Source organism: Arvicanthis niloticus, chromosome 1 (assembly GCF_011762505.2).
Source record: "Arvicanthis niloticus isolate mArvNil1 chromosome 1, mArvNil1.pat.X, whole genome shotgun sequence".
Taxonomy (NCBI): Eukaryota; Metazoa; Chordata; class Mammalia; order Rodentia; family Muridae; genus Arvicanthis; species Arvicanthis niloticus.
In genome coordinates this window covers 80,096,344-80,114,334 of record NC_047658.1, presented here as the reverse complement: position 1 = coordinate 80,114,334, position 17,991 = coordinate 80,096,344, and the positions used below count along the sequence as shown (strand labels likewise).

Sequence of the window (17,991 nt, the reverse complement as noted above, 5' to 3'; positions counted from 1 at the left end):
ACCCCAGGTTGGTCTGGCTTCAAACACAATCCTCCTGGCTAACTCTCTGAGTTCTAGGATTACAGACATTAGCCACATACTGTGCCTGTCCACTTCCTAGTTCTTAAAAGCTCACACTGAAGGTTAAATTCAGAGTTTCCAAGTCTTGGAAATGTCTATACAAGTTTCGGTGTTTGTTTTGGCTCAGGGTTTCCCAGGCTTGGTCTTCTGGGAAACCCACACTGGTGAGAGGAAGAGCTGGAGCTTCTGCTCTTGGCCACCAGAGGGCAGTGCAGGACAAGCTGACCACCAGCTCTCACAGCCTACTTAGGGTGGCAGATTTCTATTGCCATGTTTTTCTCCGGGCCCTGCCAGGGTCCCCAGAAAGTCAGAGGACATTCTCATTTACTCACATGTTGCCAAGTCAAGATCTGGGCTACTAAAAGCAAGTTCTTAGGTGGCCTGAGCTTAGTGAGTAGGGTCACCAGCCCTGGTCACATTGCTCACTGGCTAGAGACCACATTATACCCCGCAGAATGAGCTGCGTGCTACTCACCTCTCAAGTCAGCCTAGAGATGGAAAGGAGTCATTTGTAGAGAAGGCCCAGATAGAAAAAAGTACCTTCACTACCTCACAGGTCAACTTTGGGTGCCTCTCACCTATGGCCCCCTCCCCTCTGATGCATGCTTAGGTGGTTTAGGAGACTGAGTTACTTAGGGTCACAATAGCAACCAGGCCCATGTTCCTACTCACAGAAACCATGAGATGCTGGCCAGGGCCTCTGAGATACAACATGGCTGTTCCAGGAAAAGGAAACTTGGATTTCCTTATCTACGACAGCCAATGACACCCAACAGTGGCCCAACACTACTAAATGTTTGTAAATTCAAAGCTTCTGGAGATGGAGTCCAGGTCTGGTCCTGACCACTTGCCTGTATGTACTTCTTTATTTAGCAAGGATTCCATCCCCTGAGATTTGAGGGTCCCTGAATGAAGCCTGGAGGGCCCTTCACTCACCAGGCATAGCTTGCGGCTCTTCACGGTGCCGTAGTAGAGAGACTGGTTGGGTCAGGGTCTCCCGCAGGGAGATGTGCCGGGTTAGGGGTTTTGATAGAGGTGGGGATTCTGGAAGCTGGGGTCTTTCTTCACAGGACTGTGCACAGGGGGCTGTGATGCTGCCATAGTCGGATTCTGTATCAGAGCTGGAAGAAGGGAGAGGAGGGTGGCCCAGAAGCTCTAGACATCCCCCCTGCCCCTCCACATCCCACACCCCACTCATTAACCCCTCTGACAGTCCTCAGGGCCTGGAGCAAAGATGTCAGTTCAGCTATCTCTGTGTCTGTGCCCAGACTCAGCTCTATCACGTCCTTAACCATGTTCCCTTAGGTTTCTATGTTAAAAGGGCCACCCCAATACTTCAGCATATGACTGCTTTTAGAGAAAAGACCACTAAAGAGGTGACTGAGTTAAAATGAGGTCATTATGGTGGGCTCTAATCCTATGACTGATGCCCTTCTAAGAAGAAACTGGGACATAAATGTACATAGAAGATGATTGTCATTGTAAACAGAAGGTGCCAACTATGGGCCTGGGAGAGGCTTGAGGCAGACCCTTTCCTAAGAGCTCCCAGGAGAATTCTCCTTTGCCACCCTTTAATCTCATACTTGAGTGACAGTTTTCTCCAATACTGAAATATTCCATCCTGCAAGGAAGCTCCTTAAGTAGGAAGGTTCTAACTCAAAGTAGCTACAGGAAGTCCCTGAATCTGACCAGACTAGACCCCTCCCTGCCAGAGTAAGCAATAAAAGCCCAGAGTCTCCTTCAGGTGAGACAGAGAGAGAGAGAGAGAGAGAGAGAGAGAGAGAGAGAGAGAGAGAGAGAGAGAGAGAGCCAAGACAACTCAGAAAAGCTGAGCTTCAAAAAAGGCTCTGAGACCAGTCCACTGAGAAGGGTCAGAAACCAGCCAAGCTGCCCAGGAGAGATTCAGACCAACCAGGGTACGTGGAAAGGACACTCTCCAGCCTGCTGAGCTGCCTGCAGGCTGTTTAGCATACTCCAGGCCCTAGCTTTGTGAGCTGTCACCCACACTGGGGTGAGCTGTCTTTGAGTCATTTCTGCTCCTAAAATTACCCCTCACCCATATTCCTGTAGGTAGCACCAATGAAACTCCTGCTTCACCAAGTTGGACTTTTGGGGTTTCCAACCTGGGGTGACTAGACATGTGTGTTGCATCTCCCCAGAAAAAGTCTTGTCATACAGCCTACCCCAGCCTCCAGAGTGTGAGAAGACATTTCCATGAGGCTCCCAGGCTGGGGCACTTTGCCTTGACAGTCCCAGCAGGTTATAGTGTTGGACAGAACAGAAGGAAGTTCCCAGCCCAGGCCTCCTGAGTCAACTTAATGAAGGCTATTCTGACCTTCCTTCCTCCCAAGCTACGCTCTAGGGCTGGGGATGTAGGTAAGTTGGAAGAGTGTCTTCCTAGCGTGCACAAAGCCCCGACTTCAGTCCTCAGCACTTCCTAAACTGAGTGTGGTGGCACACATCCATAATTTCAACACTTTGGAGGTAGAGCTAGGGGCATCAAGATTTGAAGACAAGCCTCAGCTATATAGTGAGTTCAAAGCCACTCTGGGCCATATGAGACTCTGCTCCAAACCAAATCAAAGCCACAACTGAAACAAAGGTCAACAAGAGCTCTGCTGCTTAGCTCTTGGGGCCAAAACAAACACATCTCTAGGGACCTAGTGCCTAAACCACAGAATGGACACGTGGCTTTCCTCAGTCAGCATGGCTGTGTTGACAGGCATGTAGGAAAGAAAAAGTGCAGGGATTCAAGTTGTAGAGAAGGGGGCTTCTCAGAAACTGCAGACTTAATGCCCATCTGTGGATTCAGTGTCAGTACAGAGACGCACCAGTCAAACTCAATGGGTTCAGCACAGAGTGAACAACTTTCACACTATTTGCATCTTCTTTGCCCTCAGATGCCTCTAGAAATGTTCATACCATCCATTCAGTAATTCAAGTCAAGACTGGGGAGGTGTTCTCTTTCTCTCATGTTTAACCTATCAGCAAATCCATCACTGTGGTTCTGACCTGTGTCCTCCCACATCCCCCCCCCCCCCCCCATCCAGGGGCCTGGGGCTCCCAGCAGGTCTGCTTGCCTTCACTCTCGCCCATCCTGTCTCCTCTGCTCTCCACACCAAAGCCTGTAGCTATCTAAAAATTGTTAATGCATCATTTAGAACTTAGCTCTCTGTCAATTATTCCCAGAATAAAATATAAATTTATCATCTTCATAACCATTCCACCAGCCTGCCCTCTTTCCCTCCCTCCTTCCCTCCCTTCCTCCTTCCCTCCTTCCCTCCTCCCTTTCCTCCCTCCCTCCTCCCCTTTCTCCCTCCCTCCTTCCCTTCCTCCCTGTCTTCCTTCTGGTGCTGGGGATTGAGCCTAGTCCTGGTATATGCTATGTAAGTGCTCTACCACTGAACTACACCACAGCTTCCCAGTATAACCCCACCTTCACCTTCTTATCTGCTTCTGGCCACCCCGACCTTCTGTTCTGTCTGTATACCATTCCCCCTGCTCTAGCTGACAGCCAGCTGGATCCAGCTAGACCCGTCTGGTGAGCCCAGCATGGCCAGCACTGTCTCACAGAGGCCCCTTAGCTCCGGCCCCCATGTGATAAAGGAGAGTAGCCCACTCGCTCTGGGGCTTCTGCCCTCCATCACTGTGGGACTCAGCAACTGACAGATACCTTTCCTGGCCATCCAGTCTAAGGTAGCCAACCCAACCCTGTTTATAACACACCTCCACTTTGTCTGTCTGACACATATGTCATATTTTTCTTGTTTATGTTTCCTTGTTTCCCTGGCTGTCTACCCAGGGATTGAAGTTGTCTGATAGCAAGGACCTCACCTGGTATATGAGTCACAGTTACACACTCAGAGTCTAGGCATTAATAAGCAGGTCATACTGTTGGTTGCTTTTCTGAATGCGCTCAGTGTAGGCGGGGGCTGAAGAGGCCCTGGGCTGCTCTTCTCATAGCCACAGTTGGTGTGGATCACATGCTGGGTGCATAAGAACTGTACTTTCTTCTCTGCCCTTCTTGGTCTCTCCATCACCATGTATCACATCTTAGCATAGGAGGGTCCCAGAGCCTGTGACAGGTGTCACTCATCTGCAGCCCTTAGTGCATGGTAGTGGACTCCAGGGAGAAGACAGTAGAGCCAGGGTCTTTCCCTGCTCTGGGAAAACAATGACTATACAGCCTTATAGGGTTAATTGTGCACCAACCAGAATTTGGCATAGGTCAATTCATTGAGTCTTAGAGCTCCTTCAGAGGCAAGCCACTATTACAGTCCCATCAACAGATGAGGAAACAGGCTCAGAGAGTCCCTTTTGCCAGGAGTTCCCAGTGGAGAGAAAAGCTGATGCCAGATGCAGCCTGCCCCATCCCCCTGTTGCTGCCTCCATCCTTCAGCAATCTGGACATACCTGCTGTCCTCACTGGTGACTAGGACACGTACAGCCAGCACGTCCTGCCCGACTGTATCCTCCCCAGGGCCGATCCTCACCGAAGTCCATTCAGATGGCCGAGGAGAGATGGGTTCAACTTCCATGACTCTGGGGTTGGGCTCAGGGACACTCTTTGGCTTCTTGGGAGAGATGGGCTCATCTGCCAAGAGAATAGGGCCTATAGAGATAGCAGAATAAATTGTCCCTTTTAGGGAACTGGCTCTTCCAGGTGTCTGGGAAGGATGCCGCTCTACTCACATGGTTCAAGGACAGACCTTCCCATCCTCTGTGCCATTGCTGAGGGCCACTTCTTGGTCCAGCAAATGGCCCAATGCTTAGGGCACTCCTGATGTGTGTAAGGGATAAATACATACACTATTCCATTTACTCTGGAGGGAGATGCTGAGCTGCTCCCAGGATCCATTGCAGGCTCACAAGCCTCTGGATTGCTTTGTTCAAACGGCCTCTGCCAAGGTGTTGTTAAACTCAGGGGTGACATCTTAGATTTCACCTTAAAAAATTGTTTCCACCAGGCATGGTAACACACACTTAATTCCAGCACTCAGGAGGCAGACACAGAGGATCTCTGTGAGTTTTGAGGCCAGCCTGATCCTTGCAGTGAGTTCCAGGTCAGCCAGAGCTACATAGTGAGACCCTGTCTCAAATCAAAACCAAAACCCAAACAAAAAAACCCTATCTCCAAATGTTTCCATCTTCGTGTGTGTGTGTGTGTGTGTATGTGTGTGTTGTATACACATGTATGTATAGATGTTTTTATATATGTATGGGTGCATATGTATGTGTGCATGTGTGCATTTGGAGGCCTGAGGTTAATCTAGCCTCATACTCGGTGTTCTTCACCGTATTCATTAAGGCAGGATCTCACCATTAAACGTAGAGCTCAGAGATATGGCTACTCTTGCTAGTCAGTGTACTCTGGAAGTAGCCTATCACCACCTTCTGAGGCTGTAATTACAGAGGGACCACCAATCTTACCTGGCATTTCTGTGGATTTCTGTGGACCTAAACTCAGGTCCTCATGCTTCTATGGCAAGCACTTTAACCATGGAGTCGTCTCTATAGCCCTTCAGCTCTCATCTTACTGACCTTGTGACCCAACCTGTCAAATCCTTCCAGAAAAGGATCATCTCAGCTCTCAGACAGCTTCTTGCTCCCTTGGGCCAGCTTCTTGCTCCCTTGGGCCAGTCCTGTCTATACTCAGCCTCTGGTTTCACCTGATCCCATGACTCCCCATGACCCTAGACAGAGAGGATTCCTTGCCGCTTGCCCTGCATCTAAATGTGTGTCTCCTGTTGTTGACTTGATGTCTCCATGTGGGTATCCAGCAGACAGCACATGCAACAAGTCCAAAGTGAACCCTTCATCTTCATTCTCCCCAACACCTGCTCCACCCATCACTGTGCCCAGTTCAGTCTGGAGCCTCCAGAAGCTAAGGTGGCTTAGGTTGACACCATAATGGCATCTTCAATACCATCCTCATCTTTCACAAAGCTTCCACAAGTATGGTTGACCCTTCCTTCAAATATGCCAGGAATGGAGTCTAGGTGGTTAGGTTGGCACTATAATGGCATCCTTGATACTACCTTTTCTTTCATCTTTCACAAAGCCCTCTACAAGTGCTGATGGCTCCTCTTTCAAATGCACCAGGAATGAAGTCTCCTCACTGCCACTTCCCTGGCTCCACCACATCTTGTTCAGATGATAAAAAAAGAAAATAGTCTCCACCTGGACCCTCAGCCCTCTGCTGAGCCCTACCTGTCAACAGAATTAACACATGAAAATCTAAGTTGGAGAATTCCATCGCTGCTCAAAATCCCTGAGAGGTCTCTCCTTTCACTCTGCAGTTAAGAGGAAGAGTCTCATCGAATTTAGCTCCATGGCCTCTGTGTCCTTATCTTCTCACGTTGTCCCTTGGCCTGATCTATTCCTGCTGTGTTACCTGTTCTGTTCCCTCGAGACTTCAGGGAGGCACCATCTCAGGCCTCTCATGTTGTCCTTGAGCCTGCTATATCTGACCTTGTGTCCAGTGCTTATCATGGTGAGTGCTGTTCCTGGACTTCACTGCCTGCAAGCTTTAGTCAGTTGTCATCTTCTCAGTGTTGAGTTGTTCTGCTAAATGTGGCTACACACTCAGCAGGCTCTGGTCCCCTTTATTATTCCTCATAGTGAATCTCACCTTCTAATAATCTGTTTAATTTCCTTTTTACTTTGTTTGGTGTCTCCTTCCAGGACTGGGATGTGGGCAGTGCTTTGGTTTGCTTGTTGTTGGAATCTTACCTTGTAAGGTGCGTGCTCGTGAGGAGCCTGTGGAGTGGATGAGCCCATGAGCCCAGCTCCAGCCCTGCTAGTGGCTGGTTGGTGAGCCTCCTCCTGTCACAGGGAGCAGCCATCCAATTCTCTCTAAAATTAAACCTCAGCTGGACTGGGCTCCCCCTCACTTATCACCCTCAATATGGCTCACCGTCATCTCTCTTTCCTGTGTTCTTGACTTTGCCTACTGGATTGGTTCCATCTGTACTTAATATACAGAAGGTTCTACCTCTAACCCATTCACTTGCCTCTCATTTCTGGCCAGTCTTGGAAGAGCTGGGCAAGCTTTCTCTGACCCTTTATGAATCTCCTACGAGTCTGATGAGACTTTTCTGCTACTATAACTGTGAAGGAAGGTGTTTGGGGGATGTCACTGGTCACTTTGCTAAAGATGATGGTGATGGTGGTTGTGGTGGTGGTAATAGTGATGGTTGTTGTGATGGTAGTGATGGTTTTGGTGATGTGGTAGTAGATGTGGTTTCAGTGATGGCAGTGATAATAGTGGTAGGTTTGGTGGTAGGGATGGTGGTTATGGTAACGGTAGTTATGGTTTGGGTGGTGGTTCTGGTGATGGTGGTAGTTCTGGTAATGATGGTGGCGGGTTTGCTGGTGCTTATAGTGATGGTTATAATAAGAGCATAATAATGGAAGCTTGCTTTTGTTGGGCCCCTAATATACACCAGGAATAGTTTGAGCACTGACTTGTACTAAGTCTGTTGTTACACTCATATAATCTTTCAAGCAAAGCATTTTGTGACCCCCACTTTCTTGCTGAGATAATGGAGACATGGAGAGGCTAAGACACCCACAGATGGCCACATGTTGGGAGGCTCTATGTCTGTGAACATGATAGAACCATTTGCTCGGTTGGACAGAGTCACACTCTGTCTTGAATTTTGTAGTCCTTCTGAGAGTTGGCAGAACACACCCCTGCCCCAGCAATGTGATGCTTGTCTGCCTCAGACCAGTGGATATTTGTGACCCAGGGCTCTGAGTGGCCTTGCCGGGTTGAGTTGTCACTCATGTTCCCATTGAAAAAGCTTGTTTCTGAAGGCTGCTGCCCTGTCAGCCTGGATCCTTGGTGGAGGCTATACAGACAGACAGACCTGGAGCCCATCCGTACACATTCAGCTTACAGAGTCATGCAGCAATCCCCAGACTCATGAAGAGAAAGCAGAAAAGACCACACACCACTGACATTTGAGAGATGCGTTCAAGGTTCTGACCACTGGAATGGCTTCTGGTTTGGGCCTTGAAGAAATTCCCCTGGGTACCACTCCCCACACCCCAATCACGGACAAAAGTTGACAATGAAGTATGTGGAGGGAACAGAAGGAATCAGGGTACAATTGAGAATATAGAATATCCAGCCAAAGAGCTCTGCAGAGGAAGGGCAGGGCAGGCAAGGGACACGATGGCACTGGGAAAAGTGAAGGGCCAGCCTCGCCAGCTCCCAGAAGCCAAGGCCACTGCTATGATACGAGGGGTTAGGGAATCAGGAACAATACCCTGGCTCCTCTCCTCATCCTATCTTACTCATCCACCACATCTCACACCTAGCGGGAAGCTAGTTCAAGGCACCCTGGGAAATGTAGTTTTCAGGGGTTATACCTCTATAGTACAGGGCAGCACAGGGGATGATAGAACACACAGGCTACCATAGATGGGCAGATGTCTATAGTGCTATGCAGAATGGCCTCCCAGTCATAGTCCCCAGGTAGACTATGATCAGTGATGGGGAGATGAGGCACAAGGCATCAGCAGGATGACAGAGAGTTTGAACAGGCAATCCTTCAGTACATTTCCAGGGGTGTTACAACTGCTTGGGGAGGAAGATTCATCCCTGGCACTGTTAGTCCTTAGCAGGACATGTGTTCAAAGACTGCAGCTACTCCAGGTGCTTTTGAGAGTGACTCATCTCAGTATTGTAATGGAAGCAGAGCATCCAGGGATGTTCACAGATAAAGGCATGGATGGGTAACCCTGAGCCTCTGGGTATACTCTCCACCATAAAGTCTAGTCTCCCTGCTTTGCTGTGTTTTTCCCAGGTGTCATAGACCCAGTGAGTATGTATGTGTGTGTACAGTTCTTCCCTCTGCTGAATGAAACCAGGACAGAGAGTGTTACTTACAGAGCCCTCTCTGTTCCCAGCCAAAGCCTAAGCAGAGAGATAGACACATTCAGCTAAATAAACAAGGAAGCATACCCTCCCAGATAGAAGGCATTCCTGTGCCCAGAGAGTAAGGGAACCAGGCCAAACTTTATCCTATGGTCCTCAGTGGAGTGTACCCATCCCCATTACAGATCCTCCATCCTAAATCTTGAGCCAAATACCAGGGAAATGCCAGCCTCATGTGCATCCCAAGATCAGACACCAGCCCGCAGAGCCCGCTCCTTCAGGACATCAGAGCTCTTTCATTGGGATGAGGGGTGGAGCCCAACGTTCTCCTTACGTCTGTGTGGGCTCCTCAGCAGCAAGCAAGCTGGGCAGTTGTGTACCGGCCACAGAGTAGGGGTCACAGTCTTGGACTATAGTTCTCTTTTTCCACTTCTGCCCTGTCACTAACAGGCACTGTGCCCAGCCAGTTCAGCCTCCAGGTTTGGGTTCAGCCAGGACCAATGTCTACATGTCTCTGAGAGTCTTCGTAATATCCTGGCAGAAATGAAGATATTCTAAAAGAGAGACATACGCTCCCTTCCCTTTGACTATGCTACTGAGACAACAGATCCCAAGAAGCTGGAATCTCCCCAGAATCTCATGCTGAGGGAAGGAAAAACTGGTGTTTTTCTCATGGAAAGAGACTCCACACAGTGCTGACACCTCGCAGATCACCATGCCAGAGAGACTGCCTCCTAGACAATCATAGGCAGGGCTGCTCCTCTGGCATTATTACTTAGTGTTCTATTTCTAGTTGCCCTCTATTGAAACCCTAATCTCCGTCAAAACCTCAAAGATGGACTTCAGTGTGTGTTGGCCATGGGGTGGGGTACAGGGTTGGGGGTGAGGTGGATGGTGATAGTTCACTAGATGTCTGTATTTTCTTCCTAATATAGTCACACTGAACATATCTTTCTCTGTTTTTCTTGAGTGTTTAATTGGCTTATTGAGGACAAGTGGCTGAGCCTGCTTTGTTAGGACTCCTAGAGTCCAGGCTTTGTCCCTATTCACTTTGGTAACAAGATGGGTAGGGGAGTCACTGGAATTTCCAGGAGGCAGTCCCCACCTCCTACAGCAATCTAGCAAGGCAGGGAGGGAGGCAGCCTTGGGGTGGTGATTTATCCTCCTTGTCAGGATAGTGCTAGGCAACAAAGAATCTCCTCCTAGCACCTGTGGGACAGAGGGTGTGGTAGGCATTGCCACAGGTCCATGATGGAGTCTTCACCTGGCTAGGCCTGATGTGAGTTGATGAGACAGATCTGACAGCTTCTGGGCTGCCACACAGTTGGGAGGCTGGCTGCTCCATCCAGGTGGGCCCTTTGTTATAGCCTCACATGGACTTAATGGATCAAAGACAGCAGTCAACTCCTTAGGTCACCCAGAGCCCAGATCATAATAGTGGGACATTCCCCACTCCACTTATTGTCTCCAAGTGCCACCTGGATTCCTATGCTAGAGACAGTGAGGAGAGGAGAAAGGATATGTGTGGCCTTGTGACACACTGCTGAACGTGACCTTGGTGTCAAAATTATCTCAGGAGCAGCTGTCAATTCAGGTGCATCCCTCTGGTGTTGGGGAGTGGGCACCCAAATTTGCCTGCTGCTATATGGACCTTGCTTTGCTACATGATTCATGTGAGTATGACAGTCCTCAGAAGGCAAGGAGGGCACAAAATGGAAGCATTGTGTAGGGATGGCAAACACTGTCTACATTCTGTTCCCTTAGGGCTCTGTCATGGACTACGGCTTGACCTTCCCAGTCTGAACAAACTCTTCCATACTCAGAACAGATTCTAGATGGACCAGGTGTGGGTCCAGGATAAAGCAGACTCAAGCATGGCTCCAAGCTTTTGAGATAAATAAGGAGTCAACTCTTTGCTGTCTTTTGCTGAGGGAGATGGTTAACAGGGGAGACTATTTGGTGAAAACATTGGTATTAGAGATTGACCTGCTGGAGATGCCTAAGGGATGTCCAGGAAGTCATGGGGGATTGCAGAGAGGCAGTTATCAACACAACCAGGGTCTGTGTTTCCTCTTAGTTGAAGCTCTGGCATTCTCCACACAATGCCTTTGACAGGACGCAGGAGGCAGGACTCTGGAGCTGAGACCTATATCTGAGGGGAAATAGCTGGAAGCCTTGAAGAGGCTGGGGATGAGAGTACAAGAGAGAAAAGAAGGTGCCTCTGGCATACTCGGGCCTCTGACCAGTGTCTACCCACCTTGTAGGGTATCCAGAGCCTCAGCTTATCTATGTCAGAAGGAAGTCTTTCCAGAAGCAATCCCTTCAGAGAGGTGCCATCTAGAGCTCAGCAGAGCACCTCTACACAGTCCCAGGATCTGACCTGGGTGGGCTAATGGATCCCACCTTTCCAAAACCTAGTGCCAGAGGTGTTGTTAGTTCCTGGTGTACAGAAGAACCTTACTGTGGGACACAGAGGGAATAAAATTACAGGGGTCAAAACTGGGATTTCAGTCAAGTCTGGGACCTTACCATACAGGGCCCCAGAATCTACTTTGGGCCCTGGTGCTCTCTGCTCCCTCACAGCGGAGGATATCACTGTAACTTGCCTGTCTAGCACCAGTGATCTTTCTTAGGATCCTCTTTCATATCTGGGCCAAAGGTCAGAGACACTTTTTGATACGAAACCTTGGTTGTTATATTGCCTTTCAAGAAATAAACTGTTCCTACGGTCAATCCTAAGCTGATATTTCCCCTTACAATTGACTAGGTAGGATAACGTGATTCGTTTACGTTCCTTTGAAAGACAAGGGAGGACATTTCCTCAAATGCTTCCTTTTTCTTTTACAGTATCTACTTCTTGAATTTGTCTAAGAGGGAACTATTTGTTCACAGCCTTTACTTATTTATCCTTGGGTCATTGCTCAGTAAAGATTAACTTCATCAGTGTTGCTGCCGGAGGTGCCCAGACACACCCACTTTAAGTGAACTCTTCAAATACCATGAATGAACTTCTGTGTTACTTCATTCAAGTCAGATTTTTTCTCTAGTCTGACTGCCTGGTTAATATTTTAATTCTTATAACTACATGATATTTACTTATTGATTTATTTATTGGTGTTTTGAGACAAGGTCTCTCTACATATCCCTGGATGTCTTGGAATTTACTGTGTAGACCAGATGGCCTAGAACTCACAGAGATCTGCCTGATTCTTCTTCCTGAGTGCTGGGATTAAAGACATGGACCACGATGCACAGCTTTCATTCTGCTTTAAAAATGTAGCTATTTGGAACTGGAGAGATGGGTCAGTCATTAAAAGTACCTATTTCTCTTCAGGAGGACCTGAGTTTGGATCCCTGTATTCACATCTGCTGTCTCACAACCACCTTTCGCTCCACCTCCAGGGGATCCAATACCCATTTCTGGAACCAGAGGGCACTGTACATATGCATATAAACCCATACTCTGACACACACACACACACACACACACACACACACACACACACACACAAATTAAAAAATATCTAAAATGCAAATGGTCAAATTTGTTTCATGAATTTGTTTTTTGTTAACAGTTCTACAACTCAGAATCACTACCTCATGATCTAACAAATATTTAATTGATATATATATATATATATATATGTATATATATATATATATATATATATATCACAAAATTTGCCATTAGGAACTTCTTTTGGGGTGGGGAGAGGTTATTTTCTTGAGACAGGGTCTCATGTAGGCAAGTTTTTCCTTGAACTTGTTGTGTAGCTGAGGCTGACTTTGAACTCCCGATCCTCCTGTCTGCACTTCCCTAGTACAGGCATCTCAGGGATAGCTGCCTTGCCTGACTAGTGTAGGAACTTCTATTTTTAATATTTAATTCTATTAGACAACCTTAGAACTGTTAAGTCTTAGGTAGCTCAGTGGTAGAGTGCTTACCTACCAAAGTCTCGGATTTGATCTCCCCATCACAAAAAGTTAGGTCTTCAGTGTTTTTGAATAAAAAAAAAATCTACCAATTATGTAGGACATAGTAGTCAAGCCAAATCAAACCAAGACACTCTCCAAGCAGATTCAGAAATCCAACCCAAACAGTTAATTACGCTTATTTACTTAGAGGACTTTACCAGAGACTTAACATGAGGATTTAAGATTTAGACTTTCAAGATTAGCTGTATCCCTAGCATCCAGTAAGTGATCAGCAAAGTGAGGTCAATGAGTGAATGAGCAAGAATGTAGATTAGATGTATCAGAATTGAAACACACTGAGGGACACACTTATTAAACATCAGGGAGGCGCAGGGGCCTTCTGGGGCTCTCTGCTATGTCTCTTGGACCTAGAATAATGCCATGGGCAGTAACTGACGACACAGGCAAAGGAATTGGTTGTTTGTCCATCCATCCACCTGATTTTTAGTCTCCAATAGGCTTCCTTGAATGGAATAGAAGGAGATAGGGACCCTGGGTCATAATCTGAGGTGGGCTCGAAGGCAGACTTGGGGCATCAGCAGCTGAGCTGGGAGCCTGGAATCCCAGAAACTCTGGGAGATGCTAGGACCCTCATAGCTCACAGCGGGTTTCTTCTGCCATTACTGGAAGCCCAATCACACCTGGTCTGGGAATGGCAGAAGCTCCTCCCTGGAGAGATCTGGCACTGTCCAGGGTAGTCAATGGGGACTCTAAATCCTTCCCCTAATCAGAGTGGAGTTGGGCAGAGCCTGCTGGGCACTACGCTCAGAGTGGCCAGGTGGGCAGAGCTTCATACCACAGGGCTCCCATGAGTACGCCTGCTGGTTCTCTGTCTTCCAGAGACTGACTCTACTCCTTTCTCCTTATTTTTCCCCCATCACTTGGGTGGACCAGGTGGGGCTTTTGGTAAAGCTCTCTGAGAGCCATGGCAACACAGCCTGTTCCTAAGGTCACACTGGCTCTCTCCTCCTCTGCCCAGAGTCTAGAACAGCAAAATACCACACATTTCAAGAAGAGACCCCAAAGCCTGGCACCGGAGTATTGGTGACATTTTTCCAAATATTACTCTTGGGTAATATTTCAGATTGCCCTGGCACAGCCCCAGAGAGTCCCGGGTCACCACAAGTGCAAGCCCCGCCAGCAGTTTAGGGGAGGATGGCTCCCCTAAACCGGTGCCTGTGTTTGAGATTTGAGAAGCTTCCACGGCAAAGAAGAGAGGAAACGATGAGCTTTATAAAGAACCATATTTATTTTCATTTACAGCATCAAATATCATAAATAAACCTAAACATCGTTTGCTGTGTGTGTAAAATACAGGGTTCCATATGGCACTGTAAATGAATTCTCTAGGGTCACAGACATGCCTTGCCATGAGATGGGGAGGAGACTGTCTAAAGAGGCTGAGAACGGGGATAGGGGGGTAGGGGGAGGCTCTCTTTGGTTGACATTTTAGAGAGGGGAATGCTGGAAGAGAAGAAAAGAGGAGAGGAGAGGACTTTGTACTGGCTGGGCTCTGCGCCAACACAGCAAGCAAGTGCGGCATGCAGGACTGGGCCGAAGCCTGAAGTGCAGGGCGGGCAGCTCTAGCTGATGGACTCTGGCTGCAGTCTCAAAGTGTGGGGTTGGACTCACATCTGCCCTCCATTGTGACGGCTTCTTGTAGTAGCACATGACTGTTCTGCCGCTCCAGGTAAATGAGCAGAGACGCTATGCCCTTTCTATAGTTTGACAGTGGCTGACCTGAGTTATTTCTGAAAGCCAGCCTTTCTTCTGTGACTGCTCCGATTAAAGCTTGTGAAACACTAGGGACTTAAGAGCCCAGAGGCACGTGAAAGGCATAGCAAGCCCCTAGGACTAACTATGCTGAACCAGGGGAAGGGCTTGCTATTATATCCACAGCACAGTCAAGCTGGCCCAGGAGTCTGGGAAAAAGTATACTTTTAAAACCTCACCAAACTGAGTCACTTATGGTCCCAATCAAAGGCATTAGTAATCTTTGTATTAGAATGGGTTGAAGAAGATATTCCTAGACGTGTTTTTTTCAGAGGTTACTAAGTAGAAATGTTTGTAAAGGTGACAAGAGCCCTCGGTGTTGTCTCACCATCATGGTGAACCCTCCCAAGAAGACAAAAGGTTTTGAAAGCACAACATGCAAAGAAGCAAGCCCATGGTCCAGAGGAGAAGGGGCATGGGGCATGCACTTGTTGTAGACCCAGGCTGCTGGCTGGGCTCCAAAAAGGGGGATGCAGAACATGGCTTTCAAGCTGACCCCGCCCCATGCTGTTTACCATTCATGCCTCTAGAGAGTCTGTTAGTAGGCAAGACACTCACAGTTAGCACAACCAGTACCACCGACGCAGAGGATGGGGTGCATAAAGCGGGTTAGGGGTTAGTACCTCTCTCTGAAAATTGCCAAGAAAATCAGTCACCTTAGAGCAGAAGTGTCAGCCAAGTAGTGGGTGTAGGACTGGAAGGCTGAACTGTACTGGCGGCCGCAAAGTGAGATTGGAAAGAGAAAGACATAAAAGGAGGACTTAGCGAGGGCCTAAAACAAATCCAAATCACAATAGGAAAGAACCTGGAGGTGGAGAACAGAGTAACCACTGCCCCTCACAAAGAACTGCTTGCTTAGGAGGGACAAACCTTCCTGGTGGTGGCCAGCAATTCATTTCCAAGAGTGGATGCCCAGGGTCTGCATAGTAACAGAACTCCACTCTTGTCTGCAAATGTTCCCAGGACCTTCTACCCCCCATGAGCCCTTCTGTCTCCAGTTTACTCTGGGGTCTCATCCTCGTCTGAGACAAATTCATCTCTAGAGTATCTGTCTCCCAGGACCTACCCCTGCTATTGCCCACCAGGAAGGTTCAAGGTCTCAGAATAAACAGATGTCTCGCCCTGCTTCAGACACACCCTGTCTACCAGAGTAATTCAAACCAGCCTCTGTATGGCTATAAATGAAATTTTTCTTTTTTTTGGAGAGTTCACTCTGGCTTCCCAGAGCATTCCACAAAGCATCCCAGCCCACCCTGGGCTAGAGAAAAATCACTATAATATGACCTCAAGAATTCATGTGACAATGAAACATAATAGGACTTAAGGGTCCTCCCACTGTGCTTGACCATTAACACCCCAGCTCTACTTGGGGCATGCACAGTGTACGTCACCACACTGGTGACAGTTCCCACAAGGTCAGAGGTGCTGGTTCCCACAGACTTGGTCACAGTCATGCCTGTCTTTCCCATGACTCTGGGCAGAGTCTAGAAAGGCACCCTTCTTTCCCCACCCTACAGAAAGCTTATGCCAAAGTTTTCAAGATGCCTTGTCTTTAACCAGACCTTCCTAATCTTGAGAGTGCAAGTTAGTGGCAGCAGCTCTAAATAGCTGTCTTGTACCCAGTGACTGGAGACATGTGAAGTACCTAGAAGGCCATTATCAGCCCTCCGGTTGCTCACCTGTTGCTGAAGCTGAGCATCACAGAGAGGGGTGGGGACAGCTGAAGGCTCTTTCCAGAGCAGAAAACACTATGGGCTTGGAGTTACCAGATTACCAGACACTATTATTTTTCTGGGGCACTGGGAAAGGGTTTCTGACTGTGTTGATGAAACACACAAGGTAGCCATGTGACTAAGCATCCAGGATGCCACCAGCACTGACCAGGGCCATGCTTCCCAGAGGCCAGCAAGTGCCTGGTTCAAAGAACATAAGGGAGAGACAGTTGAACCACGACAGACCTGAAGGGCTTTGGCTCAGCCTGCAGCCTGGGTTGGAGACTTAATAGGGGTGAAAATGATGCCATCTGAAGTAGTTTGTCCTCAGCATTGCATAAGCCTGACATAGCTACTCAGGGTCAAGTGCCAATTGGCTTTCACTGCATTACCCATTAATGGGGAGGAAAATGTCTGTTTGCAGTGTGGCAACTCTGTAGTTCTATGTCATTGGCTGTGATTTGGTGGGCAAGAGGGAAAGCCTCTAAGCTACTTTTTGATTTATGAGCAAGGTACCTCTCTCTCACCCTGAGGACAGATAGCACTGACGCCCGGCTGTGTGCTTGGATCAATTTTGGTTTATTCTATCCCTGTGCTTACTTCTGTCAATGTCATTATGTTTTTACATATCTGTGTTTTTGAAACAAACAAACCTAGCACTCACTGTGACCAGGTGGCATCTAGATGCATAAATCAAAAGGCACTGGTCACATGATGGTACCCTCTCTTTTGTGACTCTAGTCTCAGTTCATTAACTTTGCTGGCAGCCATGAATCTCAACTCACTGGCCTCCAAGGGCCTTGGAAAACTGGTGATAACAGTTGAAACAGTTAGAAATATTGATACTTGTAGAAAAATAGTGCTTTCTTTTTGGCTTATGAAAAGTTAAAAATTGAAATGTAAACCCAGAAATATGGCTCGTTTTTGTTTAAAAAAAAAAAACAATAAAAAGCTGTTAAAAAACAAACACATAAAAAAATCCTTCATGTTGTCCCTGGCCCTAGCACCATGAATAGATGCTCAACCCTGTCAAAGTCAGATGGAAGTGGCCCGTGTGGGACTCTTTGGCTTGGAGCTAATTGGTTACAGATGCTGGCCAGAGCCTGAGCAAACTACAAACATCGCAGTCTACACTTGGAAATGTTAGGGCACTGTGGGGCAGCATGCACCTCACTGCAGTTTCGCTGGAATGAACCTGAGCAGCCAGCTGCGGATACTCTCCAAGGATTCCTCGGACTCCCTGTACATGACAGCCAGGACCTCGGAGAAAGCCCAGAGCAGCAGCAGCCCCAGGCTTAGGAGCTCAAACATGAAGCAGTAGTTGTGAGTATTGTCCCTCACATGGTGGCCAGCAGCCTGCAGGAGTCCCTGCATCCACCTAAGCAGGCTCTGGGGCAGGTTGAGCAGGCCTCTTGTCAGCCTGAGAGGCCAGCTGAGTGCCTTCCTAAAGAAGGAGGTGGAGATACCTGGGGGACTGCCTTCTGGCGTGCTGATGGCCGCCACTGCACAAGAGCTTTCCGTGGGAACGTCTCTCCGAGGTGCTTCCTGCTCCTGCCATGTTTCTTCCTCCTGAGGAAGCCAGCAAAG

General features: G+C 48.1%; 1 protein-coding gene across 25 annotated transcripts in view; it reads right to left on the bottom strand.

The window, feature by feature from the left end:
• Positions 1-17,991, bottom strand: part of Mical2 (microtubule associated monooxygenase, calponin and LIM domain containing 2) — a 189,827-nt gene that overhangs the window by 46,345 nt on the left and 125,491 nt on the right. For 16 of the 25 annotated variants that reach the window (XM_034505078.2, XM_076940966.1, XM_076940964.1 and 13 more), the window contains 3 exons: positions 17,871-17,973; positions 4,474-4,672; positions 997-1,181 (listed from right to left, as the gene is read on the bottom strand). In XM_034505078.2, the coding sequence (XP_034360969.2) occupies positions 997-1,181; positions 4,474-4,672; positions 17,871-17,973 (487 nt within the window). Of the gene's footprint in view, positions 1-996; positions 1,182-4,473; positions 4,673-14,149; positions 17,974-17,991 lie in introns of those variants that run through there. The other 9 variants (XM_076940969.1, XM_076940991.1, XM_076940983.1 and 6 more) reach the window with 7 other exon arrangements.